General features: G+C 41.2%; 2 protein-coding genes across 8 annotated transcripts in view; both read left to right on the top strand.

The window, feature by feature from the left end:
* The window catches only part of LOC128326403 (sodium-coupled monocarboxylate transporter 1-like), a 33473-nt gene extending 16912 nt beyond the window's left edge, over positions 1-16561 (top strand). The window contains exons 9-15 of the mRNA XM_053253150.1: positions 850-962; positions 2982-3049; positions 5321-5407; positions 6719-6930; positions 7787-7890; positions 8043-8128; positions 13992-16561. Coding sequence (XP_053109125.1) covers positions 850-962; positions 2982-3049; positions 5321-5407; positions 6719-6930; positions 7787-7890; positions 8043-8128; positions 13992-14123 — 802 coding nt within the window. The 3' untranslated portion in view covers positions 14124-16561. The remainder of the gene's footprint in view (positions 1-849; positions 963-2981; positions 3050-5320; positions 5408-6718; positions 6931-7786; positions 7891-8042; positions 8129-13991) is intronic.
* Positions 16562-17381: 820 nt separating this feature from the next.
* The window catches only part of LOC128326404 (sodium-coupled monocarboxylate transporter 1-like), a 92309-nt gene continuing 90713 nt past the window's right edge, over positions 17382-18977 (top strand). For 3 of the 7 annotated variants that reach the window (XR_008308032.1, XR_008308034.1, XR_008308033.1), the window contains exon 1: positions 17382-18130. Coding sequence is in view for 4 of the 7 variants with exons in the window: in XM_053253153.1 (XP_053109128.1) it covers positions 17753-18130 (378 nt within the window). In the remaining 3 variants the exon portion in view is untranslated. The remainder of the gene's footprint in view (positions 18131-18977) is intronic. The other 4 variants (XM_053253153.1, XM_053253152.1, XM_053253155.1 and 1 more) reach the window with 2 other exon arrangements.

Below are 18977 nucleotides of genomic sequence, written 5' to 3'. Positions count from 1 at the left end.
AGATTAGTAGTGTAGTAGTAGTAGTAGTAAAGCTGCTGATTAATTAGTGGGGGACAGTCTTCATTGACAAGGGCAAATTTTAATCAATGAAATGTGAGCTACAGGGCACACATTTTTTAAAAAGCCATATTGCTTTCCTCTATCACTGTTAACAGGGAATGAAAAAGAAACTATTAAATATAGGCATTACAAATAAATTAAACTGTCTTCCATTTAGCAAACAGAGTAGGCTTACTGATGTTCAGTAGCAGGGGCGTAGCAAGGTTGGAGTCGGCCCAGAGACAAGATTTTAAAAGCCCCCACCCCCGCACTGAAGCTCAGCTCATGAAGTAAAGAAATCTTAAATGAGGCTGAAGAGTGGAAACAAAAACCATAGTAAAATTTATATATATTTCTTATGTGCCACAATAGAACATCATCCTAAATTATTTTTTTTAAGGTTTTGTAAATTGTGGACATTTAATGGTACTAGAGAAAGACATGCTGTTCTGGTAGCTCCAGGTATTAACACTCACATCAATTACAGAGGATGAATACAGCTGAAGGAAGCCCGGGTGGGTGCGCGGCTGGGGGAGTCAGTCATGTGACTTGCCTCTCCCCCCCCCAAGGTAGTGGGCCCCCAGACAACTGTCTCCCCTTGCCCTATTATAGTTACGCCCCTGTTCAGTAGAAATTTGAGACTGCTCAGGGACTATGTTGGTAAGAACAAAATGTGTGTAGATTAAAACCTTTCTACCTGATATTGCTGCCAATCATATTCTTCTTTAATTGTTTTAGTTATTAATATACTTGTGAGAACCCACCCAAGCAGGCATGACATTAAAATGTACTACATTTTGTCTTCCTTAGTACAGTGTCCTCTAGCATCAATGCTTTAGCAGCTGTGACAGTAGAGGATCTGATTAAACCTTACTTCAAATCACTCACTGAAAGGAAATTCTCTTGGATTTCTAAGGGGATGAGTAAGTCTATGTATTTATTTTAACTTTGTCTCACACTGTTTATCTGGACAGTTTCTGCTAATGCCAGTGGAATTAGACTAACACAGAATTTCAGTGAAAATTTTACAAAGATAACTTGTAGTTTTTAAATATAATTTAAAATATGTATTAAATGCAATTTTAGAATAAACAAGGCTGTTCTACAGAAACTCCTCTGCTGTAAATCTAGATTTCTTCAAGTTATTGAAGAACTTTTAATTAGTATACTTCTTAAACTTTTTAATTAGTAAAGTTGATTAAATTAATAATTAAAGTTATTTTAAATTAGTTCCAGAGCAGTTATCCGATATTATCCTATATTAAGTTCCGGAGCAGTAATCCAATATTAAGCAAGTATAGTCATTCTGAGATGGGCAGTATGTAAATGAAATGAAATGAAATAAATAAAATATATATACAAAACAACATAATTAAAGCAAATAGCAACAAGAATTAAAAGCAATAACACGGGCTAAATTTTATTAAAATTGGAGAACTGGTTAAAACTAGATTTAAAATGCCTCTCTGAAGAGGATTTTCAAGATATTTTTATAACTCATCAGGCAGGAAATTTGGTAAAGCTCTTTGGGAAAGGTATTCCAAAGATGTGGCGTCGCTACTGAAAAGGCCTTGTCCCAGTTCCCTGCCAGTTGGATCTGTGTCTGTGACGGAACCAAGAGCAGGAAGTTTTTCACACCTGGCTTTTAGTTCACATCTCTGGAAAGGAGGTGTTCATTCACATATCTGTCAAACTACCCCGAAGCCCCTGCAAGCTCTCAGGGAGCACTTCACACACAATTTGCCTTTTTCATTGTATGTGAGAGTGAAGCCTGATTTATATCTGGGGTAAAAAAAATCCACTTTTTGCTGCAGTTTTTTTTTTGCAACTTTGAACTCTCTGTAAAGCCTTGCAGAAAACCCACATTAAAGCCTGCTGTCTGGGAAAGCTCCAGGGCCTGTGAGGAGAGTAAAGGATCCTGGCAGACTCATATGGGTTAATGCAATCTGACAGATATCCTGTGCCAGTATAATTACTGTAAACTTGACATCAGAAAACTCCTTACACAGGTCTTCAAAGTAGATACATCAGTGCTGATTTTTAATGAGGGTATATATTATATCATTTGTTTAAATGTATTAACGGATACAAATTTAGTAAAAATAGCAGAGATAATAAAGAGCCATGAAATATACTATGGATGTGGTAGGTAAAAGCAGCATTATCAAACAGGAGACATTTCCAGTCATCCTGAAGCACTGCCAACCTGATGTCATTGTTTGTTTCCAGTGGGATCAGAGGTTCATATGTCTTAACTCCTGCTTAGCATAAATTATTGGTGTCTCTTATTTCAGGATTAGTATATGTCACTCCCTACCTGTAAATTATAGTTGTGTGGATGGTGCATATAATTAAAGTATCATTCAGCGTATGAATTCTGTGAGGAGGGAAATGAACTCTTTCATACAAACTCCAAACAAAACTATCCCATTGCTGGTACTACATGTAGGGACCATGCCATTTCAAAACCATTATATCCATAGTATAAGGAGTCTTCGTACAAAAATGAAGGAAATTACTTAAACAGAAGATTAGATGAGAAATGTTAATTAGTCCTGCTATTATTATCCTTACTGCTAATTCTACATCTAACTTCATAAGAACTAGTGCTTCAACTAATCTTCATTGATGTCATTAAATAAAACCCAACTCTTTGTGATTTAAAAACTTTGCTTATGTGATCCTCTCCTGAGGAAAAACAAGAACCAGACTTTCTATTGATTTTGGTATTCCTAAATATAATCTTAGCTTCCATGGGGTTTGACCTGATTTCACATTTAGGCATGTGAAACAAAAACCACATGCCTAAACAATAAGACACATATTGTGTTCAACAGTTTTGTAGCTTTTAATAGGATCATATGAAATTCACCATGTTTGTGAATTGTAGCTACAGAATGATAAAAATATTATTTCATATGTCTGTGTACATCACTCATTAGGTCTGTTTTATGGTGGAGTGTGCATTGCTATGGCTGCCTTGGCATCACTTCTAGGAGGTCTGTTACAGGTAGGAGTTTAATCATTTCTCAATTTATGTTAAATCATCTGGGAGAATGGAACAATCAGTATTCACTCCAAAGGATTCAGTTTTATCATGTATTATACTTCAAATAACTTACATTGGCAGTAGCCTTAAATGAGATTGTTACATCAGAAATATGAAGATGCAGTTTACCTTGTTTCAACCCCATAGGTTTGTATTCAATTTGGAGCATACTAATTTTAGGGCTGGTGCTCATGATCCCCACGATGCTGGGGAAATGGTAATTGGGAGATTTGCAAACCATGCATGATTCCAAGTTCTGATGGTGATTACAGGTTAGTACCATGCCAACCTGACAATTAACTCACATCAGCATCATATAAGAACAGCCCAGCTGGATCAGGCCCAAGGCCTATCTCGTCCAGCATCCTGTTTCACACAGTGGCCCACTAGATGCCTCTGGGAAGCCCACAGGCAAGAGCTGACGGCATGCCCTCTCTCCTGCTGTTACTCTGCTGCAATTGGTATTGAGAGGTATCTTGCCTCTTAGGTTGGAGGTGGCCTATAGCCCTCAGACTAGTATTCTCCATGAATTTATCTTTGCCTTTCTTAAAGCTATCTAAGCTAGTGGCTGTCACCACATCTTATCGCAGAGAATTTTATAGGTTAATTATGTGTTGTGTGAAAAAGTGTTTCCTTTTGTTGGTCCTAAATTTCTTGGCAGTCAGTTTCATGGGATGACCCCTGGTTATCGTGTTATGAGAGAGGGAGAAATTTCTCTCTCCATACCATGCATAATTTTATAGACCTCTATCACGTCTCCTCTCAGTCATATTTTTTCTGAACTAAAAAGGCCCAGGTGTTGTAGCCTTAGCTTGTAAGCAAGGTACTCTAGGCCCCTGATCATCTTGGTTGCCCTCTTCTGCAAGTTCTCTATGTCCTTTTTGGGGTATGGTGGCCAGAATCATACACAGCACTCGAAACTGGGCCGCACCACTGATTTTTATAAGGGCATTATGATACTAGCAGTTTTATTTTCAGTCCCCTTCTTAATGACTCCAAGCATGGAATTGGCCTCTTTCACAGCTGCTTCACATTGAGTTGACACTTTTAACAAGCTGTCCACCACGACTCCAAGATCGCCTAAATTACTTATCTTGGTTAAATTTTGGGTTGGTGAGGTGCCAAAATATTTCCAGGTTCTTATGACCAGAAATCAAGAGCACACACGCCTTGTGAATCTCGATTCCCAATAATCCGATATCACATAGTCAGCCGATCACCCAGGTCGTGAGAACCTGCCTTTAGTTTCAAACAGGCCCGTCAGTGTATCACTTAAAGTGCATGGGTTGAAGCCAGTGATCTTCATTATTAAGCAGGGGCCACTTTGTGGTCTTCAGTGTCTTCAATGGGAGGGCCATTCTCCATCATGCTGACCTCCACACACTGCTGCATTTTCCCCAAAGCTGGGAGGAGCCCTTTAAGAGAAATAGAGGTCTGTCAAGCCCCAGTGCCATCTTGGAAGGCCTGTATGGAGTGCTGGGAAGTATAATCCTTCCCAGTGTTTTCCCCATGTAGCTGTATGGGGAGAGTGCTGGGAAGGACTACCCCTTCCAGCACTCCATGTGCACCTTCCAATATGATGCTGGGGTTTAAGACAGCTCCGTTTCTTTTAATGGCGCCCCACCAGTGCTAGGAAAAGTGCAGCACGGCATAGTGGGAACAGTTACCTTCATGAAGCACTAGTGGGAGCTGTATGGAGTATTTGGCGTTGGCTGAAACTTTGCACAAGCCTTATACATTTGTCAGGTAGCTGCATTTAGGGTCAATGGGAGTTGCCACTGGCTCCTGGGCTTTGCAGTGAAGAACACTGGTATAAGCAAATGTTAGTTCAGCTGGAGTTGTGAAATAGAATCACTGAGAAAACAAGAGCCAAACTATGTGTTATGCACAAACTGGTTATAATTATCGCATTGGTCTTGCTTTTGTTTTCAGAGCTGATTCAGGAGGCTGCAATTGAGGACAGGGGGTGCTTAACCCTTTCCCAGTCGTCAATTTCTTCACTCCAAAATCATGCTCCTAAAGCAGCTTTTGCCTTCATGGACACATTTTAAATTTTGCAGGGCAGAGCCAGTTGGGGTGGGCAGTTTGGGGAAACAGTGATTTGGGGAGTGATGTCTAGAAAGTGATTCTAATGGAACTAAACATTCAGTCTTGGTTTTAATTTTCAAAGTGTTCAGCACTGTCTTTAAGGACTGGGTTTCTTTCTGAATATTGACTTTTCTCCTTTCTCAGGCAGCTCTTAGTATTTTTGGCATGGTTGGTGGACCTCTTCTGGGACTATTTTCTTTGGGCATCCTTTGTCCCTTCGCCAATCCTGTGGTAAGTAGCTATTCTATCATTTCCTTGTGTTAAAAAGCAGTCTGTAGTAATATTTATTCAGTTAATTTCTACCTTGCTTTTTGATGCAAGAGGTTCTCTAAGGCAGTCTACGCAGATAGCAAAATACAGCCAAGCCTATTTAAAGCTATTAGAAATCTCCAGTTATAACCATTAGTCAAGTAAACCAGAACAGGGAACCCACAAATGTCAAATTGACAACATTGACACTCTGATGAAAACTGCAATTGGTGCAGAATGCTACTGCCAGATTGGTGTCCGGGATGTCCTGTAGAGACCATATTACTCTGATTCTAAAAGATCTACATTGGCCACCAGTAGATTTCCAGGCAAAACACAAAGTGCTGGTTATTACCTATAAAGCCCTTAACACCTTGGGCCCACAGGATTTAAGAGAATGCCTTCTTTGTTATGAACCCTGCCAACTATTAAGATCTTCAAGGGAGGTTCGTTTGAGGGTGCCGCCGGCTCATCTGGTGGTGACTCAAAGGCATGCCTTTTCTGTAGTTGCCCCAGGTTTGTGGAATGCACTTCCTGCAGAGATTAGAACGTATGGCTTTTGGGAAACAACTGGTCACATCTCTTCAGCCAAGCTTTTTAGTTAGTTGGTGTTTTTATGGATAATTTAATCTAGTTTTTATATGTGTTAACTGTTAAATACTGGGTTTGTTTTATTCTTGGTTTGTTTTATGCTGTAAACTGCCTAGAGACTTCGGTAGTGGGAGGTATACAAATTTATTAAATAGATATTTTGAAGGCTAATAACCTTTTTCTGACATTAGCTTTCCACAAGCAGAGAATTTTTACATAGAGAAACATTCAAACATGCATGCATCCACATGATTTCTGAAGTAGTGCAGTCCTAAGAAGTTGTAATATATGCTTTTTCTGAAGGAAATTATTATATGTGGACTGCATAGTGTACACTGGACTATTTAGCAAAGATCACTTTGACAATTGGAAACATTTGCAATCACCCCAAATGTGTGCTCTAGCCATGTTCACATGGAGGAGGAAGAGGAAGCTCCTGCTCCTCTCTTCCTCCTCCAATGAAACACTTCTTTAAAAAGGAGGGAGGGCTGCAAATGTAGTTATCTAGAAAAAACATGTCCAACCGTATTCAATTAAAATATTTATGAAATTATTCCATTATACACATTTGTGTGCAATGTGTAGTTGGGCCCTAAGAGAATGATCTTTGCAAGAAATTACAGTGGAACAAGAGGGAGAAAATTGGTTATTTTCTTTCTTTCTCCTGAAGGTTGAATAGGATTTTAATGTTTTGTTTTCTAGGGTGCATTTGTAGGTCTCATTGGTGGATTTACTGCTTCCCTTTGGGTTGGAATTGGAGCTCAAATATACCATCCACTTCCCCACAGTACTATGCCATTAAGTCTTACAACCATAGGCTGCAATACAACCAGCCCAGGATCAGGAGGCACCTGGACTGCAGCTACAGAGCTACCAGCATTAACAGCTTCTTTGAACATCCAAGCTACTGAGAGGTACAAAGCAAATTTATTGTCAGCCTGTAAGGTCGTTCACACAACCTTTTGCTGGGTAGGGGAGGTCAAGGGAGGAAGGCAGGATAGCGTTCCCCAAGATGACCCAGCGATGTTCTGAGCTGCACAGCTCACATGCCCACATGATGAGTGCTGCTGCAAGCCGTGAAGCATTCTGGAGCCTAGGAAAATGTGTCCCAGCCTTGATCCTGTAAAATGCATCCCAGCCTCAACCCCAATGTAAAAGGCTGGATAAAACTCCTGGACTATCCGGGGAGGCAGTGCCGGGATTAGCCTCAATCCTGGTGCTTCACATGAGTAGCCATACCCAGGTAGGGCTGTCTAATCCTGGGTAAGGCTGCTCATGTGAACAGCCTTTACATCTGTCAAATCTAAGATGGTCTGACTGGAAACCTAGACAGTTCGCATTCTTTATGTACAAGCATGTTTATACATTAGAATCTGAGCAAAACCCACTCAGATCAGACTGAGACCACTGTGATGGATTAATTTCCAGATCATCTTTAAGAGCAACCTTATTTGAGACTTTGGCATGATTCATATTATAATACATGGGTTGTGCTACCATAACCTCATAATTTTAATACATAATTTTTCAAGTTATATTCAGAATTTTTGCTAGCTAGGCTTGCTCTGATTGTTCTTCATAAAATTATATCATGATTACTTCTTCACATATTAAAACGAGAATACCTATTTTTCTCAGAGATTTATCTATAGTAGAGGCCGAAGCTCATATTTTTTTTCTTAAATGCTACCCTTTGTTTTTCCTAGGATCCAGGCTTTTAATTTTCATTGTTGTGGAAAAGCATAACAAATTCTGTTTTTCTCCCTCTAGACCTATCCTTGCGGATTATTGGTATTCGTTATCCTATCTGTACTTTAGTACCCTTGGAACATTGGTCACAATTTTTGTGGGAGTAATTGTCAGCCTCCTGACAGGTACTTATTTCTGGTTTTAAATTTTATAAAAGTGTAGATTCATTCCAGAAGAACTTGACCACATATAGAACTGTCCTTGATACACATAAGTAATATCTGGAATTACTGTAAGAACTTTTTTTGCTTTAACGAACCAAATCAATATATTCCAGGAGGATTACGGCAGAATGTAGATCGGAAATATATGCTTACCAGGGAGGATTTCCTGTCCAACTTCTCATTTTTGAAACCTAAGCAAGTAAGTATATTTTTGAAATTTATTCTCATTTGACTTCTCCTGGGCAGTAAGATATGCAAAAATAGTAGGATGTGCATTTTTATAGCATATTTATAAGAAATAGTTTCATTATTGCCCAAGTGAATATGCTAGAAGCCTTTGTTTTAACTCACTCCTCCGGCATTCTGGTTGATTGTAATGCAATATCTCCATGAACATTATTGAAATTAAATTTGGCATGCATGCTCAGGACAAAACTCTCAACCAACACATCCACTCTCAAGGGGGACATGAAATATATAAATTACACTGTAATACAGTATCTGAGTTGTGCACTGAGATATCACAGTTAAATTTACTATGTATGCTTATAGCAAATTAATTTGAATATTGGATACCTTGTCTATTACTACACACTTTTAATAGGGTAGGAGAGAGATGCAAAATCCATTGTAATGCAAGGCCTCCTGAATACTCTCTATTGCTAGCATTGATTAAGATTGTTTTGGCTTCATGCTCTACAATCTATTATCCAGATGTAATTGTTCCTGAATATTAAAAGCTGAATCAGAAATACAACAGGGAATAAACCACTTTGTGCAATCCAGAGGATGTCACTTGTACTAAATCCCATTGAAACTGATGGGAGTTAAAACACAGTGAGTCAGTTATCTTAAATTTAGTGGCTACAATCTAGAGACGTAAGGAGCCCTGATAAGAAAGGCTGTCAGTAAAAAGGCTTGTCATTCTACAAGAAGGAAAATGGTACAAATACAAATATTTGCCACTGCAAGAGCAAACCCTATCCCAGATCTAGAACAGAACTGTGCTTTCTGTATTCTTACTGAAGTTACACTCTGACTATGGGAGAACAGGGAGTAAGTAACCAAAAAGGTAATATGATGACTTTAGATAGTACAGGGGGGGAATACTACTACTAGGGGGAAAGAACAATTCAGAAAAGTTTGAATAACTCAGACATATGAATGAGCTGTGGTTATTTCCTGTAATGACTAACTCCTGGAGGACTGAGGTCTGATGCAGCACAGGGATAAAATGGTCAAATATGCAACTCTTTATAATATCAGAATAGTCAGAAACACTTCTAATATAAAAGTGTCATTGTTTATCTAAAACATTCTAATATAAAAATATCATTAACAAAATGATAGCATTATGCTGAGTTTTAGGACTTGTTCATAGGTATGAGGCTATATAGTAGAAGACTATGACTGGAAATACATGTTCTTTGTTTATTTATCATATTTCTATACCACCTGATATGTACATCTCTAGGCGGTGTACAAATTCTAATATTAAAAATCACAGATTTAAATGCATAAAACACAATGAAAATAATATCAAACAAATGATTAAAATGATTAAAATTAATTCTAATTAAAAGCTTGCGAGAACAGGAGAGTTCTTTGAGAGTCTTCCTGAAAACAAACAGAGAAGGAGATGCTCTTAATTCAAAAGGGAGCTTATTCCAAAGCCCTGGGGCAGCCACAGAGAAAGTCCAGTCCTGAATCGCCACCAGATGAGCTGGTGGCAACCATAACCGGGCCTCTCCAGAAGATTGTAAAGGGTGGCAGGGTTCATGACAAAGGAGGCACTCTCTTAAATAGCCTAGACCCAAGCTGTTAAGTGCTTTATAGGTAATAACCAGCACTTTGTATTTCACCCGGAAACATATCAGAGAGTGCAATTCTTTCAAAACCGTGTTATATGGTCCTTTCGTCTTGTTCCAGAGACCAATCTGACTGGTGCATTCTGTAACAATTGTAGTGTACGGACGACACACAAAGTTAGCCCCATGTAGAGTGCATTACAGTAGTCAAGTCTGGAGGTTACCAGCATATGTACCACTGTTTTATGGTCATTCACCTCTAGAAATGGATGTAGCTGATGTATCAACCGAAGCTGATAAAAAGCATTTCTGGCCACTGCCTCAACTTGATAAACCAGGGAGAGCTTTGGGTCCAGGAGCACTCCCAAGCTATGTACCTGATAGTTCAGGGGGAGTGTAACCCCATCCAGAACAGGCAGATCTAAACCATCTCTTGGGTCCCAGCCCCCGATAGTCAGTACCTCTGTCTTATTTGGATACAATCTCAGTTTGTTATCCCTCATCCAGCCCATTACCACCTCCAGGCAGGCATTTAGGGAAGAGATGCCATTTCTTGATGAGGTCGACATGGAGAAGTAAATCTGGGTGTCATCAGCATATTGATAACACCCAGCCGCTTGATGATCTCTCCCAGCGGTTTCATGTAGATGTTAAAAAGCATTGGAGACAGTATGGAGCTTTGTGGAACTTCACACTTGAGTTCTCACTTTACAGAGCAACAGTCTCCAAGCGACACCATCTGTAATCTACCAGAGAGGTAGGAGCGGAACCACTGTAAAACAGTGCCACCCAATCCTACCTCCCTCAGGCGGTCCAGAAGGATACCATGGTCAATGGTACCAAAAGCCACAAAGAGATCCAAAAGAATCAGCAGAGTCACACTCCCTCTGTCGATAGCCAGTTGGAGATCATCCATCAGACCGACCAAGGCAGTCTCAACCCCATAGCCCACATGAAAGCCAATCTGAAATGGGTCTAGATAATTTGCATCATCCAAAACTGCCTGGAGCTGAGACCATTACCCACTCAATCACCTTGCTCAATCATGGAAGGTTAGAAACAGGTCTGTAATTAGCTAACTCTGAGGGATCCAATGTAGGTTTCTTCAAAAGTGGTCTAATAGACTCCTTAAGACAAGGAGGCATCCTGTCCTCCCGCAGAGAAGCATTTATATTTACCAGACCCTCTCTGATAATATTATTATCAGATGAGATAAGCCAAGTTGGGCAAGGATCAAGAGAACAGGTTGTAGGGCGTACAGTCCGAAGCAGTTTGTCCACTTCCTCAGGAATCACAAACTGAAAATGATCCAATCTAATCCCATAAGAGGAGTTACTGGACACTTCCACAGTAGACTCTGCAGTAACTGTGGAATCCAGCTCAGCCTGAATGCGAGAGATTGTTTTTGCAAAAAGTTATTTAAAATGTCAGTGAGTAATCAATGGTTCCAATGATTAAACCAGTAATTAATGGTTTAAATTCAAGGGGCAGCAAGTACACACTAGCCCCATCACAACCCTGGACAACTCAGCTGGATGTGAGTTTGCAGAAGCAATGTGGACAGAAAACTGCTTCTTTTGCCACCTGCACTCTCAGAACATAGATCTTCAAATGTTAAGACCAGTATGTGACCATATGGCATAAAGCAATAACCCATGCATCCTCTTCTGTAATATTCAGTAACACAAATGCATGTCATCACACCACAAGTTTCCCTGTCCCTGCTCCATTTCATTGGCTGCCATGCCACACAAAGTGGCAGGGAATGAAGAAAACTCACAATATGATATCAAATTTCACATTTTGCATTATTAACCACTATTTCGGACACCTGGGGCTGTTTCCTTGTTGGCCGCCACATGAGCCATAACATGTAGTTCTAGTCCATGGGAGAACAGACTGGGAAAGGTGGTGATGACTGTAATTTCTGAAGCTTTTAGGAGGAATGAACAAATAAATAAACTTCATTAAAAACATTAGGAAGTTATTTTTTGGTACTGCTGTTGTTAAAATGTACATAATTCACTCTGAGGGTAAAAGTTATGTGTATTTAAATTACCCTGAAATTGGAAATATCTAAGGCCAATTATTTTTGTTCAATGACTCAGTAAAAGGATGGGTTTCAGGGTCAAGCCTGCCCCTTCCAATTGATCCTATTACAGTACCTGGATTAAACTCATGGAATGCATAGTATTAGTTTACAATGGAATCAGTTTCATTTTCTTCAGTACAGGTTGAGTATCCTTTAACCAGACATCCAAAATCCGGAATGCTCCAAAATCCGGAAACCATCACGGTGTGCACCACGGCACCAAAACAAAAAACAAAACGCCTCAGCTCACTCGCTCGCAGATTCCCAATTTTGCTGCTTTTAAGCAATCAGTCAAAACTTACTTATTTCAGAAGGCTGTTAGTGACAAGGGTTTTGTCTGTAATCCTCTCTAGTTACGGCTCTGTTTTTATTGTTAAGTTTTTAAATGTTTTTGATGTTCTCGCTTTGGCGCTAGAGGGAAAAGGGAAAGCCCCCCTCCTCCACTCCCTGCTCAGTTTGGCGCCTGCTCTCTTGGACCTAAAAATAAATAAATACAGTAACCTTTCATGTTTAGACTTGGATTCCATGCCCAAGATATCTCATTATGCAAATATTCCAAAATCCTGAACACTTCTGGTCTTAAGCAAGGATACTCAACTTGTAAATAATTAGGGTTGTGCACGAACCGGTCCGGAGGCCATTATAGAGGCCTCTGAACTTGTTCGAACATGGCCCAGTCCGGCGTCGGGGTGGTGGTGGTTCTTTAAGGGCAGGGGGATTGCACTTACCCCTCCTGCCGCTTTTCCCACACCGGCAGTCTGCTTTTTAAAAATGTTTTTGGGGCGGCAGTGTTCCTCCCTGCTGCCCCTGCCCCTGTTGTTGGCCGGAAATATCGGAAGTAGCGATCACGCATGCACCTGGTGCCACTGTGCGTGCAGCAGGCGCACACGCGATTGCTACTTCCAGTATTTCTGGCCAACAATGGGAGCAGGGGTGGCAGGGAGGAATGCTGCCGCCCCAAAAACATTTCAAAAAAACAGTGCTGGCTGGGGGAAAGCGGCGGGAGGGATAAGTGCAACCCCCTGCCCTTATAGGGAGACCCCTGCCGACGCCGGACCACAGCTACATGTACATCCCTATATATATAATTAGATCTGTGGTTCTTCAAAAACATCTAGAAACTTTCCAAGTCACTTACACAGTCAAATATAGACCAACTTATTTATTGTGGCTTGAGCTTTAATAAATATTTTGAATCAGATATATAATTCTATACTATTTATTCTATTTTTTACATTTTATATCCCGCTCTTCCTCCAAGGAGCCCAGAGCAGTGTACTACATATTTAAGTTTTTCCTCACAACAACCCTGTGAAGTAGATTAGGCTGAGAGAGAAGTGACTGGCCCAGAGTCACCCAGCAAGTATTTGGCTGAATGGGGATTTGAACTTGGGTCTCCCCAGTCCTAGTCTAGCACTATAACCACTATACCATGCTGGCTCTCTATTCTCTCTATTTTCACAAATCTAATGTAGATTTGTGAGAATAGGGTGCCTGCTATTTTCACCTGTGAATTCTACATCTACATGGTTTCATAGGTATTCTCATGTTTCACCACAGTATGGCCTTCTATTTTCACTAAAACATTCAGGTGCTGGAATTTTAGTATATGTGCTGCCTACCAAAGTGAGCTTTCTTGCATAGATTTAGACCAATACAGATTGTTCTAATGTGTTGTGCACACTACAGGGGCGGATTAAGCTCTTTGCCGCCCATAGGCAGCCAAAGATTTGCTGCCCAAGCAGCAAGGGAGAAAGGGAGGGGGGAGTTTAAATCTATTTTTTAAAATGTTTAAAACTGCTGCCGCGCAGGAGCATGGTGGCAAGAGCCACTGCCTTGCACCCATCCACCTCCCAAATGATGACATCAGCAGGTCAAAGGGGCAAGACAAATTTGCACGAGTATGGAGAGAGTGGCAATACCCCTCCTAACCCAAGCCTGCCCACCTCCCAAATGACTGCAGTTGCCCAGTTTCGAGCCTTTCTGCACGTGTGAAAAGTTTTGTGATGTTGCATTGGTATAGCAGATGATACTCTTTATTCATAGGAATATTTAATGGAAAATGTTGGTGTTAAATTCAGAAATCTCCAGTCTGGCATGTGTGTATCAGTGTGTATTAATGGTGAATGTAATTCCTCACTATGGATAACTGTTTTTTCTAGGATGAGAAAGTCAAAGTTTTGACCTGGAAGCCTTTCCCGATGACAGATGAAGGAATTGACAATCCAGCTTTCAATCATATTGAAATGAACGTCACAGACAATAAAGAAAAAGTCAATGGTGCTCATATATGAAAATCAATGGTGCTCATATATGAAAATCCCCTTGGAATCTGTGCTGAGACTGGTAGCTACTTCAGGTTTCTGTTTATAGAGGCAGGATAAAGTTGATCTCAGGTGCCTAAAGCAACACCCAGAATTCCCATGAACAATTTTAGTCTCCCATCCTACCAGCATAATGGGCAAAAGCCACTTTTTAGCCTGGCTTTTTAATGATATCTAGTTTTAATGGTTTAAATGTGTGTTTTTTTAAAATTATTTTATTATGTGTGTTTTATTTTAATGTAAACCGCCCTGGGCCACCTTAGGAAGGGCGGTATATAAATTGAATGAAATAATTAATGAACAAATAAATAAAAGTCCTAGCTAAGATTTACTTCATCTTAGCTCAGAGGCATATACTTGAAGTAAAGAATAAGTTGGACAATATGTACAGTAACTGAAAAAAGACTGCCAGTGGTGAGTAATATATGGAAAATTATCTATCCCTCCCTCCCAGGAAGAGTGAAATAAGAACTAAGTTGCAAATGTATTTGACCTGACTTAACGTTTTGTTCTCCAGGAGCTTTTCGAAACAGCAGGCTTTACTGCAAGTTTGAAGTTGCCCCCCAAAATGGGCACACAAAGTGGGCACACCCTTACCCCTGATACAAATCAGGCTATACTCTTACATGCAGTGAAAAATCCGAATTGTTTGTGAAGTGCTCCCTGGTATCTTGCAGGGACTTCAGGATAAATCTGGCCAATATGTGAACACACTCCCTCCATTCCAGAGGAAATGCGAGCTAAAAGCCAGGTGTGAAAAACTTCCAAGTGGTCATGATTCCTCATTCACTGGTTTGATTTTCCAATGAATTATTCCTATTCCTAGGTAAAAATGAAACCAGAAAGAAGCATCTCTGATGTAAGGGATTATAATATGGCAACAATCAAGATATGTGGTCCTATGAGAAACTGTTGTCAAAAATACTTATTTTTAATCAATTTATTTTCAGCCTGTTGAGCTCATGGAAAGGGATTCCATCTATTACTGTGTGGTTTAGGATTTTGTACGCTGTTAAACAATCACATCAAACTCCCCCAAAATCAAAATTCTTGCAAAAAATCTGACATTTTATAAGCAAAATAAAGTATACACATTTGGTGATTTATTAAAAATTTTAGTTTCTTTGGCAAAGAATACAGTTCAGTCATTGGAAATAAAACATAAAACAGAATACCAAAAATAATAAAATAAACATTCAAGAGGCAAAGAAATTCATACAAACGAATCTCATAGAATAATAATAGCCCAACAATGGCTGATCTACAATCTAGAGACTATATTAAACAAAGTATTTTTGGCATTGCCAAGGCAAATGTAACCACTGCACACACAAAAACACTTTGTCGCTATTGGCCAAGAGAAATGGCAATTTCTGTTAGTTGGATCAGTCTTATAATCTCATGGGAGTTTCTATATAAGTCTATTCTGAAAGTTCTCATAAATAACACAATGGAATGTGTAATGAAGAATATTCCCCACTGTCTTATCTCCTCAAATACAATGATGCACACTGAAAGGCAGTTTGATATCTTTCATATATAATGGTTGGAGACATTTGCCAGAATTTAAGAAAGGGTAAGCCCTTGTAAGTCAAATTTAGAGAGTTTTAGTAGGCAAACTTTACAATTGATACTAATTTTACATAGGTAACAAGTTTTTTAGAATGCTATTGTGAAAAAATTATCCAATCATGTTCAATATAATCCCCCAAATTTTAATATTATGTAAGATCTGGACATAGTTTCTAAAATTTTAAAGACTGATGCCACTAACCTCTGTGTAACTTTCAAAATTTTAATACATCTTGTTCTCCCTATAATTATTTTTGTAAATGTCTGGACTATGTGAGGAGACAAAATGTTTACTTGCATCCTCCAAGTAGGCATGTCACAGATCACTTGATGCTGGTTATAACTGGTTTTAGCTTCTGTTGCTAATGGAGAGAAGCTAGCTGCAAGAGTCCAAAACAGATCTTTTTCTTGTCTTAGGGAAGCTCACTATAACTAGCTTCCATGAAATACCATGTGTTCTGTCCCATTTTATATGAAACTTGAACTGAATACTGGTAGGTCAAAATCTAATAGAAAGACCCAGTATGGTGAGTAGAAAAAGTGCTGGGACTTGGAAAGGGAAGATTGGATTTGTATCTCTAATCAGTCCTAAAATTCATTGGGCGGTCAATTGAGTCCAGTAGACAGGCTGCTTAACTTTGTGTTAATTTGTGGATTATAGTAACAGAATTTAACTTTTCAAAATATGATTTTATTTTGTCTGTAGTGGAACCTAAATAATGTATTAAAGCATATTTTGATTTTTAAACTTGATTTTGCAGTTTCATGTCTGCAATGAAGATCTAGCATTGCATCTACAATTTAAAGATGAGGATTTTGGTTGAGCAGTTGTTTTCAGACAAACGTTCTTTTGCCCTTTATAAGCTTTTTGAACCAAGAAGCGCTTATGTGAACCTGTGTGAATTTAAAGATGTGACACTCTAAAAAACTTAGTATATTTGAAGAGCTTGGTATTTTAAATCCTTAAGAAAAAATAAATCAATTGCCACTTATTCTACGGTTTCATGAGGAGGATAAAGGTCCCCCGTGTCCACAATATGTGGAGCCAGGGGTGGGCAAAATGGGAGTGAACCTAGTCAATGGCCAGATGGAAGAATTTTATTGATGAATGTTTTAATATATACTTTACCTGATAATCTGTCAGCTTAATGTTTCACTGCAGCAGCGGGTTATTGTGGAAGGCAAAGGTTTGTCATGAAAACAAAGATGTACTGTAGTAAGAAACTGCACAGGACTGACGGCAAGGAAAGTTAACACCTTTTCTAGTTATCATTTTCTGTTGCCGGCCAGAGACCAATTTGTTACAGGGCGGCCATATAAATAAAGCTGATGATGATGATGATGATGATGATATAGATATAACAATAAATGAGTAGTAGTATTTATATAACCACATAATTATAAAAATATAATTGTATAAAAATATACTAAGGCAGGAGAAGGGCTTTTGGGTGTAACCGAGGGGCTGTTAAAGCACCGTGTGGGTGTGGTTGCGGCGGATGGGGGAAGAGGTAGCATGACAAACGGGGTGAGGGCAGCAGGTGAGGGCAACAAGGCGCGCAAAGCTGATCGACGCCGAGGAAGACAAGCAGCCCGTCCAGGGAGGGAGGCGAGTGCGCAGCAGCCGCCAAGCGCGCGAAGCTCGAATAACGGAAGCTTGGGATGGGATGGGGCGGGGGCGCAAGGCGCGTGCCGAGCGGAAGACGCCGCGGTCGGTTAGAGCGCCGCTCAACGAAGCGCCGTAGGGGAAAGCGAGCGCAGCGGACTCAGTCCCGGCATGGGCTGAGGCGGGCGACCTACGGGGCGGGCGGGCGTAGCAGAGCTGCCTGAGGCACGGCCGGACTGCTGGGTAACGGGAGGTCCGGCTGGAGCAGGCACGGCAAAGCGGGCAAGACTGGTCGGGGGAGCCGCGCATAGGGGCGGGGGGCGCGCTTGTGCCACCTGCCTGAGCACTTGGTGCCGGGGTCCGGGAAAGAGGGCTCCCCCTCCGTCTCGCTCGGCTAGGCTCCGCCTCCGCGCTGGGCGCCATGGCGCCGCCAGCTCCCCCGCGACCCACCTTGCACCGCGACCTGCCCGTCGACCGATTCGGCGCGGTGGACACCTCCATTTTCGCAGCCATGCTATTAATCTCTTCAGCCATCGGCATTTACTCGGCTTACCGGGGCGCTCACCGAACTTACAAGGACTTTCTGATGGCCGGCCGGGGACTCAGGTGTGGGCCCGTCGCGGTGTCTCTGGCGGCCAGCTTCATGTCTGCCGTGACAGTGCTGGGGACCCCGGCCGAGATCTACATCTTTGGGGTCAAGTTCGGTCTCTTTGCTTTGCCCTATGTCTTAATGGTGGTGATCAGCGCTGAAGTGTTCCTACCTGTCTACTACCGGTTGGGGATCAGCAGCGTCTACGAGGTAGGAGGGAGAGCAGGAAAAGGCCCCTCCCCTTTATTCCAAGGATTCAGGCAGCAGTCTTTCCCACCCCACCTGGAGATTCAAGAGATTAAATCTGGGATTTCTGCATGCAAGCAGTTGCTGTACCACTGAGCTACAGACCCATCCCCTTAGGGCAGGTGTTCCCAGGGACATAGCCACGATTGGATGATGGGGTTCAAAGAACCCAAGGCACCGGCCCTGACAACCCCCCGCGTCTGATGTCAGACACAGGGGCCGTGGTTTAGCTCCTGAACGGGGTTGCGTGGCCCCGTTCGGGAGTTAATGGCCAGTGTTGTGTTCCCTTAGGCAGGGAGAGCCGCTTCTGGCTGCCCTGCAAATCTAACTCCTGAATCAGGCTGTGCAGCCCCGTTCAAGAGTTAGACCATGCCTGCCGCACCTGATGTCACATGTGGGGGGCGTGGTTAACTGCCCATGTCTGACGTCAGACGCAGGGTGATTGGGGGTGCGGCAGCGGCCAGTCACAGGCTGCCGCTGGCCTCCCTCTGCCAGTGGGTGTTCTCAGACTTGGATCCTCAGCTGTTGGACTACAGCTTCCTTAGACCATAACTTCCTTGGAGCAATGCAGCAGCCTTGGACCATAATTGTCCAACAACAGCTGAGGGCCCAAGTTTGAGAATGCCTGCTCCAAAGAGAAAATCGTACAGCAGTTGATGCTCACAAGTAGTCACCCATTCAAATGCAAACCAATGCAACCCCTGCTTAGCAAAAAGGGGATAATTCATGCTCAATGAATTGAGCATATTGAATGAATTGAATTGAGCATATCAAGTCTGGCTCTCCACTCCAATGTTGGTTTTAACCTTCA

The sequence above is a fragment of the Hemicordylus capensis genome, chromosome 5 (genome assembly GCF_027244095.1).
Source record: "Hemicordylus capensis ecotype Gifberg chromosome 5, rHemCap1.1.pri, whole genome shotgun sequence".
Taxonomy (NCBI): Eukaryota; Metazoa; Chordata; class Lepidosauria; order Squamata; family Cordylidae; genus Hemicordylus; species Hemicordylus capensis.
Note: the sequence above shows the minus strand (reverse complement) of the source record. Positions and strands in the feature narration are given on the sequence as shown.